General features: G+C 44.9%; 1 protein-coding gene across 5 annotated transcripts in view; it reads right to left on the bottom strand.

Moving 5' to 3' along the window:
• ADAMTSL3 (ADAMTS like 3) overlaps nucleotides 1-14,467 on the bottom strand; it is a 171,978-nt gene that overhangs the window by 70,200 nt on the left and 87,311 nt on the right. For all 5 annotated transcript variants that reach the window (XM_039858473.1, XM_039858472.1, XM_039858474.1 and 2 more), the window contains 3 exons: nucleotides 11,121-11,195; nucleotides 4,608-4,765; nucleotides 216-327 (listed from right to left, as the gene is read on the bottom strand). In XM_039858473.1, coding sequence (XP_039714407.1) covers nucleotides 216-327; nucleotides 4,608-4,765; nucleotides 11,121-11,195 — 345 coding nt within the window. The remainder of the gene's footprint in view (nucleotides 1-215; nucleotides 328-4,607; nucleotides 4,766-11,120; nucleotides 11,196-14,467) is intronic.

Below are 14,467 nucleotides of genomic sequence, written 5' to 3'. Positions count from 1 at the left end.
GAAAGTAAAGGGTGTTTTGTAAATCCAGTTTTCTCGATTATCTTTAAGAATAAAGGCCAGGGCGCATTCGTAAACACCACCGCATTCCAGGCTGCTGAGCGAGACCCCGTGCTATTACACACCTCCACACTCATTTTAAAGTCAGCTTCACAATTGCAAATGTGTCCTTTCTAAATCTGAGCTCTAAATATCTGCGAACAGAGTCTGAGCCTCACCTCCTCCACACGTCACAGTGCAGGGGAAGAAGTCGGTCTGTCTCCACTGATGGCTGATGGGCTGGTAAAAGAAGAACTGGACCGTGCTGTCCTTGGCTGCGGTGTACCTGGTCTGGACAGACAGAACTGCGTTAAAACCTCTGCATATACAATGAGCTCGTGCTTCCCGCACCTTCCATAACAAGGCGAATACACTTCACCTATGCAGACAACCACACGTCTGTCACGACCAACCATGGTACGTGAAGATTCCAAGACTTTTAAGATATGATACTGTTTCCGTTAGATTTGTCACAGGTGGGTGCTCAAGAGATCTACAGCCAATCTCCTAGAAGTCATTTCTTCCAGATGATTCCATGCCCATGAATGAGTTCACAAAACATGTAGGTGGACTTTTTTTAAAAATTTTATTTATTTAACGTTCTTTTCTTCCTGAGACATTTGATTATAATGTGCACAAGAGCAGGGACGAAGGCTTAATCTGCGTTTGCTTACAGCATGGCACGTAAATAAATTCTTACGTTTTTAGCAATAACATCTTTAAGCAGCTCCTCCTGAAAGATCCTTCTGAAAGCTCAACCACAGACACTAGAGTGCACACAAATATCTGGTGTTTACACGCGAGCATTCTAGGACCTAAGCCTTGGATCCATGCGTGAAGGTTCTCATCCTGTCCTTGGGCCCACAGCTGTCCCTTGTCCCGCTGGTCACTGGCAGGGCCATGGGGAGCTTCAGTGCCAGTAAACTCAGCTGTGTTCTTCCCTGGCTGGGGGTTGGCGGAAATTCAGATTCAGCTGTGACGAAATGTGTCATGACACGAAGGCCAGGACCATTCTGAGCTGGCTTCTCTGAGTTGTTGCAGACAGAGGTGGACGCCCTCTGAGGCCTTGTCCCCTGGAGGTTCAGGATGAAAAATAGAGCAGATGCTCCTTTTCTGCTCTGGGGAGTGAGTGCCATCATGTCTCACCACTTTGCTTCCTCTACCATGTACCTCGTCTTTACTGTTACCCACAATCCCCGGAGGCAGAGGGACCCAATGGTCCACATCCAGGCGGGACTCTCGCTACAGGGGACGTGCATCCTGGCTATGGGGCAGCCTCTCTGCATTGTAGAAGAAACATCTTGATTTAGTCCCCCAAGCCTGGCCCTGAAAATGCCATGGGAACCAAATCAACTTACAAAAGCCTTCTCTCTCTCCATGAACCTGATTATTAAATCCTACTTTAATAATCAGAAGTTGAACATTAATGCTCACTCTTTGCATTCTTGCTAAAAACAGCCCAATCACCAACTACTACCTTCAAACCCCATGGCAGAGAGCTCCTCTGGGAAGAGGATGGTCAACTACACAGAATGGCAAGGGAGAGACATAAACGAACATTTACAAAAGTATATGACTCCTGCTTGATTAGGAAAACGGTTTTATAACAGTGGTAAGAAAACGAATTCAAATTCAACTACCTTACTTGGCCACGTCAAAATAATTCTCAAATTTATGGCATAAATTTTTATATAAAACTTTTTTTTTATATGTGTGTACAAAGTTGTACGTATAATTTAGCTGTGAATTCTGGTGACCACTAAAGCAGTATCTGAACTGCTTTAACCAAGACATTTCTCTTAACAGACTCCATTACAGCAAAAACATGTGATATTTCAAAAGTTTCCACCTTTGAGGTATTCTCATCAAGAGGCATGATGAAACAGGTAAATTTTCTTTTCCATTGGGCACTATTATGGGTTGAATTGTGTTCCCTGGAGGAAAAAATATATATATGTTTCAGGCCTAACCACCAGAACCTCACAATGTGATCTTATATGGAAATAGGGTCTTTCAGATCTAGTCAAGTTAAGACGAGGTTATCAGGGTGGTCCCTAATCCAGTGTGATTGCTGTTCTTATTAAAAAGGGAAATTTGGACACAGAGGCAGATAGCCGCAGAGGGAAGGTGATGTAAAGACAAATGGATAATGTCTGAGACGACAAGAAGCTAGGAGAGGGGCATGAAACAGATTCTCCCTCAGGGACCTCAGAAGGGACCATCCTGCCCACACCTTGATTCTAGCCTCTGTAACCATGAGACATAAAAGCCTGTTGTCTAAGCCACCCAGTTTATGGTGCTTTGTTACAGTAGCCTCGGAATCCAATGCAGGCTCTGCATCTAAAAACTGTGTCTTGCTGTGTTTTGAAACACTGGTGAATCTATAAATTCAGCCACTGTCCGCACCGCATTGCAAGGCTGCAACCTATTACTTGAAAGAAAGGAAAATAGGCCGTTTTACATCTTCTCGTTCACGGATAAGTCAGAATTCTCCTGAAAGAAAAGAGACTCTATATAGGTAGAGAACAGGAGTATATCTAGAACTTGCGTAGCTGAAAACTACTGGAAAAAGCAATCAGGAAACACTGTCCTACAGAAATGCAAAATATCTAAATGGGAGAAAGGTGATAGACAACTGGTATAAAAAGGAAGATTTCAGAGCACGAGGAAAAGATTTTTTTCTGCCCGAAGACGGACATATTATGTTTTAAAAGAGAGGAAAAGCCACCAGCAATCGTTAAAAATAGTTAACCATAGAAAGAGACGTCTTTATCAAAGCCACTTATTAGATTATTCTCATCGGCATATAGTTAAAGCTGATATTCACAAACATCTACTCACACATGTAAATGTTCAGCTAAGTCTCACGGCATCAATAGTGCTAACCCTACGATCCAGTCAACAAAGCAGTGCCAATTACCTGATCAAGACTCTCTACTGCTACTTGGTGGTGACATGCACACGCTCTAGAAGCAAAATGAGACCTCAGGGGCTCTAATCCAAAACACTGACTCAGCAGTGCTGGGACAAAGGTCATCCACGAGAACCAGAGTATTCAGGAAAACAAGAACATGGAGTGAGAAATCCGCAGGAAAGAAGGAAAAGCTGAACTTTCAAGAATGATCCGATCATGAAAACATAGCTTCTTAAGGAGTAGAAAAAAGAAATTTTTGTCTCCCTCGTGCAGTGAGTGGCTAAACTTCAGAATCGGAGAAATGATAACCACATAATAGTCTAGCACCCCACTGACGTCTTCACATCTAACGCTCTCCGTAAGAACATAGTACTTTTCACAGCTCATGTATTGACAGCCCATGGAATGAAGTGTATTCTATGAACCATGTGAAGCGGGGAAGGAGGCGCCTCGAGACATCTCAGGGCACCCATGACGGAGCCATATGAGCCCTGAGCAAGCAGGGCGGGTCCTCATGTCCTCGTTCCCCCCGGGTTCAACCAGCTCTGCCATTTTTAAGACCAGCTGCTTCTGAGACATGGGGATGGAAAGATACACAGTGGAACACATGGCCGTCCTTCAGCCGTGACCTCACGTGCATGTTCGACCTCCCAAAGTACAGCCACGCCTTCAGTGCACGATGGGCTGGGGGCCATAAGGGCAAAGACTGCCTTCCCTCACCAAAGCCCAGCCTGGGAGAAACGACAGTGTTCCAGGTGGCGGGGGAGGGGAACCCAAGTTTCACAACAACAGCCCAGTGTGGGCCGACGCCTGGCTGGTCACATGGCAGGCTGCATGTGCAGCACGGGATGGCGGTCTGCAACTCGCGGATAACTCCACGTGTCCTTCTCTGCTGGCACGACCGACGTCACGCCGAGCGGAGACACGGTCCTTTTGAAGGTACCGGGTCTTTTCATAGGTAAAGTCAGCCTTCGCAATTAGGACTATTTTCTTCCTTTCCTTTCCATTTTGGAGTGAGTTTATGAAAAGGGATAGAACAACCTCCCACTCCTGGACCCTCGCCTTTTCCATTTCTTAGGTATTCTCAGTTTTATCAGGAAAATATCATGTTGGGTCACCTTGGAAATACATGAGCTACTACATTTCATATCCTCTGAGGGAGGATATAAAGATGCTTCTGATTTACCCAGAGAGGGAACACAACAGGCTCACGGTTACAGGGAAAAAGAATTCTTCTGAAGGCACCTTGCGACAGGGGCTCAGACGAGTGCCCACCATGAGGTACTGTCTGGGGGGACAGAAAGGAGGCTAAGGAACCAGCCTGTCTTCTCTGCTCTCCTGCAATAGCACAGAACTGTTTTAGGACTTTGGAGCACGTGGCCACTGAGCACTTCACCAAACTCCATCGAGAGGTTATAAATACGAAAACAATCTTTCCCCCATCAAAGTGACATTTGTTTCTTAGCTAACGAGGTTTTAGAGCAGAAACCTGAGACAGATGGACGATTATTTTTGGAATCGAAGCCAGGATGGAAATAGTAACGGTACCTGCTCCACGTAAAAACAATCATCGGTGACTTCCTGCTGGACGCACGGTTTTTAAAATTCAAGATGTGCTGAGCTTCAGGGCCCTGAGGTTTTATAAAGATCACCCTACCTTGAAGATGAAATCAGCCATGAGAGGTCCTGGGATCTTAAAGGTTTGCCTCTCCGAGCCTCTCTGCAATTCAATTGTTGTGTTTTCCACAACAAAAACTCCGGAGCTGTTAAAGCTGTGTTCTCCTTTGTTTCCTTGAAGTGTTTTCGATTCGATAACTAAAATTTAAAGATAAAACTTGAATGAGAGAACTGTCTTTTTTCGAGCTATAACTGACACGACATCACATCAACGTCAGGTGCATCACGTGACGTTTTGGTATTTGTACCTATTGTGAAAGGATCACCACGGTTAAATCTCGTAAACATCCATCCCCACATGAGCTCATGACTTTTTTCTTATGCTGAGAACTTTCCAGAGTTTCTCTCTTAGCTACTTTCAAATACACAATACGGTATTGTTAACTGCAGCCACCATGCTGTATATTACATGCCCAGGACCTACGTTAAAATGGTAAGTTCGTACCTTTCAACACCATTGACCTGCTCTGTTCACCTCCCCACCCCACCTTCGGCCACCACCCACCTGTTCTAAATGTGAGAACTACCCTAAAATTGTTTTTTATTTCGGAAAGATGTTTTACTACACATACAGCCTCAGATACTAGTACAATATCAACACATCCACTCAGTTTACAAACCTTGATTCATATCGGTGGCATAAATATGGAAGTTTTTCGCTTGACCATGTCAAGGAGCTAACAAGATGCTAAGTCTAGTGAGGTCTATTCAATCCTTTGGAGCCACTTCTACCATAAAAGGAAGGAGAATATGTCTCTTTCTTTATATATAGATAGATAGATACAGATAGATATATCTCTAGATAGATAGATATATCTATCTGTATATATAGATATATATAGATATAAATGATATATATATGATATATATAGATATTAGATAGCTATTAGTCCAAGTAAAGCTATATTATTCCTTTCCTCACCCATTCAGAAGCTCTTAGTCCTTTCTTTAGACAAAATCACAATGAATCTTCAATTTTTCTAAACCTTTTATTTTGATATAATGACAGATTCACAGGAAGTTGCAAAAACAGCGGAGAGGTCCTGTGTATCTTTCATCCAGTTTTACCCGACTGTGGCATCTCATGTAACCATGGCACCGTATCAATACCAGGAAACACTGACATCGGTATCCTGGGCCCTCCAGGCCTGTGCTACGTGTCACTGCAATCACACGTCACCTCCACCACCACACAACTTTCCTGTCACCCTAAAGACCGCCCCCCGGGATGCTACCCCGTGCTTCTCATTTGCTTTCACGCCAACGGAAGTGCTTCCACACGCTCTGCGGAAAAGCGATCGCCGGTCGTTTCCACGTACGATTCCTCCTTTATTTACATCTCTTTCTTTCTTTCCCCCTTCCTTTTCCTCTCTCCTTTTGTAAATGTCACCGTACTTGGCGGGCCTGGTGAGAGTGAGAGAGGCAGTCAGCTCAGGCCTCGGCGCTCTCCCCGGCTCACTGCTTGGGATTTTCACCACCACGCTTCCAAGAGGAAGAGCCAGGGCAGATGATTCCCCAGGTCCTGTCCGACCGTGCAGCCTGCACTGGAGTCATTGGTGTTCAGAGTTTCTTTATCCAGCTCAAACATAGGACACGACAGAACCCCGAACTCCACGTGGTCTCAAACTTAAAAATGGGGAGCTGGTAAAACACCAGCACACGGCCCCGCGTTTGGAACGGCAATCCACACGCTGCTGTGCTTCTGGCGGTGTTCCTCTGCAGGAATGCGAGCACCCAGGACAGACGGCGTGACCGGCACAGGAGACATCTCCCATTATCCCTGGCAGGCAGGCTGGGGAATTTTCTGGGAAGATTCAAAGGTTGGACATGAGCTCCTTGATCTGCAGGAGTCATTAGTGGTCAAAGAATAATGCTGGCGACTCCCAGACACACAAAACCCCAACCACTTTGGCGCTGGAATCCACGACCACAGTAGATTTTTAGAAAGTGTCAGATTAAATTCATTTCCTAGTTCCAATGAAGATATAAAACTGAGTGTCATAAAGTGAGTTGTCAGTAAAAATGAGATGGGAAACTGGAGGTAGTAAGAAGGCCCCCCCAGACTGGATGAATTAGCCCTCTAAAGTAACAGAGGGAAAACGGTCAGCATTCAGGAAAGTAACAAAACACAAAACGAAGTGGGCCAAAATCCGTCCTCAGAGAAGGCAGGCAAAACACCAAGTTTCTAGGCTGGGGTCTGGCCCGAAGCGACTCGGCTGGATTTAAGCAGCGTGCAGTGGATTCCACGGCCGTGTAGCTGCCTTACCGCCACGCTAACCCTCCGGGTCACGGCTCGCCAAGTTTCGCCCGACGTGGCGCTCTCGCAGGGGGTGTGTGTGGGGGAGCGGGGGCGGGTGTGTGTCAGAATCTGGGAGGAAGGAACGACCCGTACGACACCCCTCCTCCACACCGAAGGCCAGCGCGGCTGTTAAGTTTCCTTTGGTGCTTTGCTTTTCCGTGTCACGTCTGTCTCGTGATTCCCGCAGTGCCCGAGACCCTTGGCGACGAGGATCTACGTGAGAAGGCGAGGAGGAAAACCAGTTTTCGGCTGCGGGTGACGCCCACGCCACTCCTCCACCCCTGCACCACGCGCTGATCATCAGAGAGCTTCATGCCAGTTCCTTCGCGAGGCTTCCAGCTCTCTGGGTCACAGACCCTGGTCGCAGGTAAGAGGTAGAAGAGGCAGGTGTTCTGACATCCATTGTGTACAGGGGTCGAAAAGGGGAGAATAAAGACCGGTGCAGTGATGTGATGAAGGTGGAGTTTGCAGCTGCAAATAATTCTGAGAATGTGGATTAACAAGGCCACGGTGACAAATCCGCAGGATGAGGATTTGTGACAAATGCGCAGGAGCTCACCAAAAGGTGTCCTTTTTGTGGACGGCAAACCTGCTCCTCTGCAGTGCCTGTGCTTCTTAAAATAAATGACAGAAAAGGAGTTTGCGGACGTCGACGATTCAGATGACGCGCTGCCCTACGGGTACATTTGGGAAGCTTTTATTAATTTCGGGCACCCATTCTCACGGACAGCCCTGTGTTGTGACAACGTGTGACTCGTGGCTCGCAACAGCTACACATGCACCCCCTTCGGTTCTTCGAGCTTTCTCTGCCCCCTCTGTGGTTTCTGCAGCAGAATGGCTAATGCGGAGTGGAGACCCCCCAGGAAGCCTACAAACGCCCCACGACTATGAAGGGTTCTGCAGTGTTTTGCAGTGCTGCCCACGGCTGACTTCCTTCTCCTCTCTAGGCTAAAGATGGTTGCAGACGACAGCTAAGGAAGAGACACGTCACCTCGAACAGGTAAAAACAGAATCAGAAACCAAGACCCTCTGAAATCTCCAAATCTTCCCAACTCAAGTCTACATGGACGTCTTTCACTATTTTGATCCACATTAGTTATTTTTCAAAGAAATGATGACTGACGGATGATTGATGCTTCTAACTGCTTCCAGCTGCAGGGCTTGCACTGAGAACGATCAGCCCAGGCTTCTTTCCAAAGGCACAAAGGTCATGCTAACCAACCCCGAGAGGTCTTCCTTAAATTCCGAGAGGGCTCCGGGAAGCGCTGTTGTAAATACATCACACTGGAGCTTACAGCGGAGTCGTACTTTACGGCGTGTGTGCACTTACTCAGCATTCGTCACCTTCGATTGGTCATGACACAGCGTCCACGTTTGCATGTATACACCTCCATCTGTGGTCATCGGACAAAGACTTAGAGGACCCCCCAAAAAACTTCTTCCAATCGATAATGGAGGTTTTCCACTCGTGGCATCGTGGCTTCTCAGGTTTATTGCTAGTGAAACGTTTAATGCTGGTTTTGCTAGAGCAATATCTGTTTTGTGGGACCCTCCGGTAGCTTCTATTCTTGAAGGGGTACATTGCCGGGGACTTTGGGGCTGTGTGCTTGCTGGAATGCCGGGGGCCAGACTGAGGGACGTGGCTGGGAAGTTTAGGTCTGGACACTAGGATGTTCAGATCTGCACTAGGATCTGCGGCAGGTAAGATGGACATCCTGTAGTTAAATTTCACTCCGCAGTGAAGAGACTGACATCAACGTCACTGGCTGTTTTCGGCCCTTAATCCCGCCTTTTGGAGGGTTGTGGTCCAGGCAGATCTTAAAAGAATGATTTATCACTGCAAAACAAGCTGGATTTCAGGACTCGAACTTTGTTAAAAATAAGAATCCAGCAACTAGCTGTATCAATCAAGAAAATGAAACGGCTTTATAGTTAGATAACCAGAAATGTTAAGTCCTTTGCAAACAAACAGCGCTGTGCACCACTTCGAGTCGACTGTGAGACTTCTCAGAAGGAGACGTATCCTAAGCGACAGATCTGTCACCTTCGGAGAGAGGGAAACATTTTTGAACTCTGTTCTTGAGACATTGCCAGTTTCGAGCATAGAGTTATGTTTAATATGCCGGAACATATATACGCATGTAAATGAATGTCACGCTTCAAAGTAGTCACCTTTACTTATTCTGTTGACTGTCCACTTATTCTGTTTATAGAACCTATACAACTTTTTCTGGAGCTGAATTTTTTGGGAATTGCCTTTCGTAGCATGAGAAAAAACAGGCCCAGTCACAGCATATAGTTTGCTTTTTAAAACATCTTTTTGATGTCACGTAAAATTCACATGCCACACAAGTCACCCATTTCACGTGTCCTTTCACGGGAGCTATGAAACCATCACGACCACCTATGTTTATAACATTTTCATCATCCCCAAAAGAAACCCCATACCCACTAGCGGTCACTTTCCTCATTTCCCCCCAAACCATCCCATCCCCTGGGCAGCCACCCATCTACTTTCCACCTGCATAGATTTGCCTGCTCTGGACGTTTTCTGTAAATGTGATCACATTTATAGAAAAATCATGTTCCACATTCGCCACATTTTATTTATTAATTCATCAGTGGATGGAGAGCTGGGCTATTTCGCTTCACGGCTGTTATGAATGATGTTGCTATGAATATGCAGCTCTTCATATTTTTAAATCCCAAATGGTATTTAACAATGTGATCGCTCAAATGATTCACAGCGCTGGGGTCTGAATGATTCTGACCTGTTTTCAAAAACTGAATTGGCGTTTACAAGGAGGAGAGTCGGCAAGAGCCGTGGCCCTTATGCCATTTTTAAAAGCTTTAAAACATGTTTTGTCCCCACAACCACTTTAAGTGTAAGAAACGCAGTGGCAATATAACCCTGGTCACCTTTCCAATGACAGTTTCCAGAGAATAGTTCTGATGCTTCATTGCAGAGAAAGCTTTGAATGAAATGACCATACACGGCTGGCTGGAATAATTTTAGTATTTTCGTTTTTAAAAATCAGTCACACTCTTTCAGTCACAAGACAAATAATAAACTTAAGAGTAAATAAAAAGGCTTTCCAATCACTGTTCACTCCCGCTGTCACAAAGATGTTTCCTGATGGCAAACATTAGATCATAATAAACTACAGAATTTCTCTTGCAAGTTTTCGATCTATATTACTGGTGATCTTAAATATTTTTGTTTAAACATTCTAAGATAAACTTTTCTCAAAGGACATTTCTGGTTGGAATATTAGTTGTGGATCCAAAATATGCCAACACATACACACAGACACACACACACACACACACACACACACACCACCTTGCACGCACACGCATGAAGCTACACAAAAATGTCTTAAGATAAGCTACAACCCTGACATGGAAATTTTAGTAATTTAAAAATCTAAGTGGCTCAGGGGGAAAAAATGGCAAAATATGCAGCACTTTTATCCAGTGAACCTTGATTAAAGTGGCTCTAAAATAGTTTTAATAGTGTTTTGTACTTTTTAGAAGAAGAGAAAGCTGAACACAGTAAGCTCCCCCAAGACCAGGGGGCCAGTCTTGGCAGAGATCCATTTTCCTTCAAAAAAAGACTAAAGAAGTCCAGCCTGTGGCCACGGGGAGACCTTGAGAGAGAAGGGGACACACTTTGGTATTTCCAGTTCCTTAAGATTCCAAAAGATCAGAAAAATGACGACAGGGGAGATGCCACCTGACTTTGGCCAAAGTCCTCTACCATTTCGCACTCGAGGAAAGCAGTGTCTCCCCCAAGATCGTGATATGTCAGCAGCAAAGCTCACCCTCGTCGGCTACATTCGCTGATACGCTTTTGTGCTTTAAACTTGGTTTTCTGTTCCAACCTGCTGAGACCTCCAGCCCACTCTTGAATCCTAGCGTACGCTCCACGTGAAAATAGCTCCTGTCACATACGCCTTGATTTCCTTTCCCATGACGGGGATTTATCCCAAACTGGTATACTTCCCACTGGAGCATGGAAACAGAAAAATTCAGGGTTTGATCTATGTCCCCACAGATATCATGACTATTTCAGAGTCAGTGTCCGTGAGATGTTTGTTGACACGCCCATTAACACAAAGAAAGATAACTTTTTTTTTTTTGAGAATTAAACTTTCAGGACAGAAAACAAGGCTAAGATTAAATTCTACTTACAGAGATGTGCAGGTCCTTTTGCTGTGATTCTCACACTCCGACTTCCCAAAGGAACGGCAATTACATTTTCTTCTCCTAGGAGTTGATACAAGATGAATGTAAAAACACACTGTGAAGAGAAGCCCCCATAAAATCAGCAAGTCCAATCGGAACGGGGCATACAGCTCAAGCCTAACCTATTTACTATCATGCACGCCTTCACACACACACACACACACACACACACACACACACACAGACACAAAGGTAATTGCACCCTAAAGATCCTGGTGCCTGGTGCTCTTACATATTCCAAAATCAATTTTCATGGCCACATAATAATTCAAGCTCATATATAAAAATTTGTCTCACGTGTCCCCTACTTGAACATTAAATCTGTTACTAAATGACCCCAATACTTTATCAGCAATATAAATTCCTTCGAGTAGACATTTTTCATTTGTTTACCTTCTAGAGGACAATTTTTTTGCATGGAAAAACTCTGGGGTGAAATCGTTTGATCAAAGGATGTCACTATTTGTTGACTGGTTTGTAAGTTTTGATTAAATAAAAACATGTTTATTATTGAAAATTTGAAAATGCAAATAGGCAAAAAGGAATTAAGAATTATCAAGATGTCCCCTATTATGGGAGGGATTAAACAAATAATGGCACATCCTACTATAGAATACGGCAAAACTGACAGAAGTAATAAGAAACTATCTGACGTGATGTGGAGAGATTGCCAACATATGTATTGATGAATTAAAAAAAAAAAAACAAGATGAAAAACAATTTATATGGACCGTGATTTCCTGAATAAGACACCAAAAGCACAAGTAACGAATGAAAAAAATAAATAAATAAATGGACTACATCAAAATCAATCTTTTGTGCATTAAAGGACATTACCAACAATGAAAAGGAAACCCATACCATGAAAGAAAATATTTGTGAGTCATGTATCAGATAAGAGGTTCATATCTACAATACACAGAAAATTCTTACACCTCAACACCATCACCAAAAAACCACCCAATTTAAAAATAGGCAAAGGATTCAAATAGGCATTTCTCCAGAGTAGGTAGAGAAATGGTCAATAAGCAAATAAAAACACCCTCAACATCACTACTCATTATGGAAATGCAATTCGAAACCACAGGAAGATATAATTTCACATATGTTAGGATGACCATTATCAACAACAACAAAAAAATAAAAACTCACTACCCCCCCCAAAAAAAAACAAGTACTGGTCAGAATATAAAGAAATCAGAACCCTTATGGACTGCTGGTAGGAATATAAAATGATTCAACTGCTATGAAAAACATCCCTCGAAATTTAAATATAACCACGATCCACCAATTCCATGTCTGGGTATACACCCCAAAGACTTGAAAGCAGGACTCAAACTGATATTTGCACACTCACGTTCACAGCAGCGCTCTTCACAAGAGCCAAGGGTGGAAGCAACACAAGCGTCCATCACAGATGAGTGTACAAATTCCACGTGGTCAATATATGTGATAGAATATTACTCAGCCTTAAAAAGGTAGGCAATTCTGACACACACTACATAACATGGGTGAACAGGGACACTGGACATTCCTGCTAAGTGAAATAAGCCAGCCATCAAAGGACCAATGCCGTAGGAGTCCATGTACAGGGGGTACCTAGATCAGTTGAGTCCAGAGTGGCAGAGAGTAGAATGCTTTGGTCACCAGGTGCCGGGGAAGGCAGGGATGGGAGGGATTATGCAGAGGGTACAGAGTTTCAGTTCTGGAGATAGAGGGTGGTGATGGCCACACAACTACGTGAATGTACGTAATGCCACCAAACTGTACGCTTAAAAGTGGTCAAAACAGTAAATGTTATGTAACGTATATTTAACTACAATAAGAAGCTCAGTGCGTATCCATAAGGATTATTGTGATACTATACATAACTTAGAAAGCTTTCCTGAGCTGAAGATAACTTATTTGGGCAGGTCAACTAGGCTTATCGCTCTCTTACAAAATCTCCGCGAACTTGGGCTATAGGGTCTTTGCGAAGCATTTGTCCTGTGTGACTGTGTGTGTGTGTGTGTGTTCCAATCATCACCCACTGACAATTACACACGTGAGTAAAACCTGTCAGGCTAGAACCCCTGGCATCTTATTTTAGCACAACAGTCCAAATGTGGGGGAAATTTTTTCCCTGGGGCAGAGGGCGATGAACTGGAGCGGCTGGCGACAGCGACATCATGCTTGGAGAGAAATGCACACTGCAGGCAGCTGGGCGGGGCTCGGAACAGAAGCAGCCTATAAGGGGACCCGCTTCAGGCCTTAACATCCTTAGATTCTGTTCAGTTCTGTCACTCTCCAGAAAGTTCTCCTGCCCTACTCACAGGAAATCCTGACCCAGAAGTGTCATGTGAGAGCCAAGATGGGAGGCGGCCCATCTCCGGCCTCCCAGGCGATCCGGGTGCCACGTGTCTGTGACCACGTTTTGTGTGGCACCGATGACTGACGCAAGGGATGTGGTCAGAGAAAACGCCAGGCCGTAGGGACTGGAAGGGAGGATGGTTCCATCGTCACAAGCCTGTGGGCGTTTCTTCACCTTTCTGCAGGAAATGGCACAGCTGTAGTGCGGACCGGAAAGGAAGTGAGAACCCTGCTGAGCGAGAGGACTTTGAGGGAGGGACCGATGGCACCACGTGTCTATGGATGAGGCTTCGGCGTGCTTTCTGAGGGAAACAGGAAGAAGACTGCGAATGGGCTTTGTGCAGGCGGCTTCGGCTGAGCGGCAGACACAGGAGACGGTAGTGTGAGGAATAAATGATGATAAACTCGAAGCAGGAAGCGTAAACAGCTTTCCAAAACCCTGGCAGTAAGGGTAAGTGACAGATCAGAGTGGCCACTGGAGACGTGGAGAGTTAAAGATATAGACATACACACACACACACACGCGCGCGCGCGCGTTTTAAAAATTATACTCTTATTTTTAAGATAGAAGAAATTTGGTCATGCTTATGCCTGATTGCGGGGCAGGGAGAGAAAGAAGCTGAGAGAGGTATGAGGTCTCTGAGGAAGCAGAGGGGGTGGGATCCAGAACCCAGATGAAGGGGTCAGTCAGCCTTGGAAGGAAGACAGACGCTCACGCCTCTGCCGGAGGAAGCGAGGACTGGGCGGCAGCTGCTGCAGGGCGAGGCCTCTCCGGCGGTTCGTTTCACTGAGACCTATTTACTAGTATTTTTGCAATCTTCTTTAGAGGCGAGCATAGAATCCGTTCTTAATGGCCCGTAAATGCAGTATATGCCCTCGGAATGCAACGCTCAACACATAGCTGTTAATGGAGCATTAATTACATTATGTGGATCCTAACACGT

The sequence above is a fragment of the Pteropus medius genome, unplaced genomic scaffold (assembly GCF_902729225.1).
Source record: "Pteropus medius unplaced genomic scaffold, Ma_sr-lr_union100, whole genome shotgun sequence".
Lineage (NCBI taxonomy): Eukaryota > Metazoa > Chordata > Mammalia > Chiroptera > Pteropodidae > Pteropus > Pteropus medius.
The sequence above is the reverse complement of the archived record's forward strand: the minus strand, read 5'-3'. Positions and strand labels throughout refer to the sequence as shown.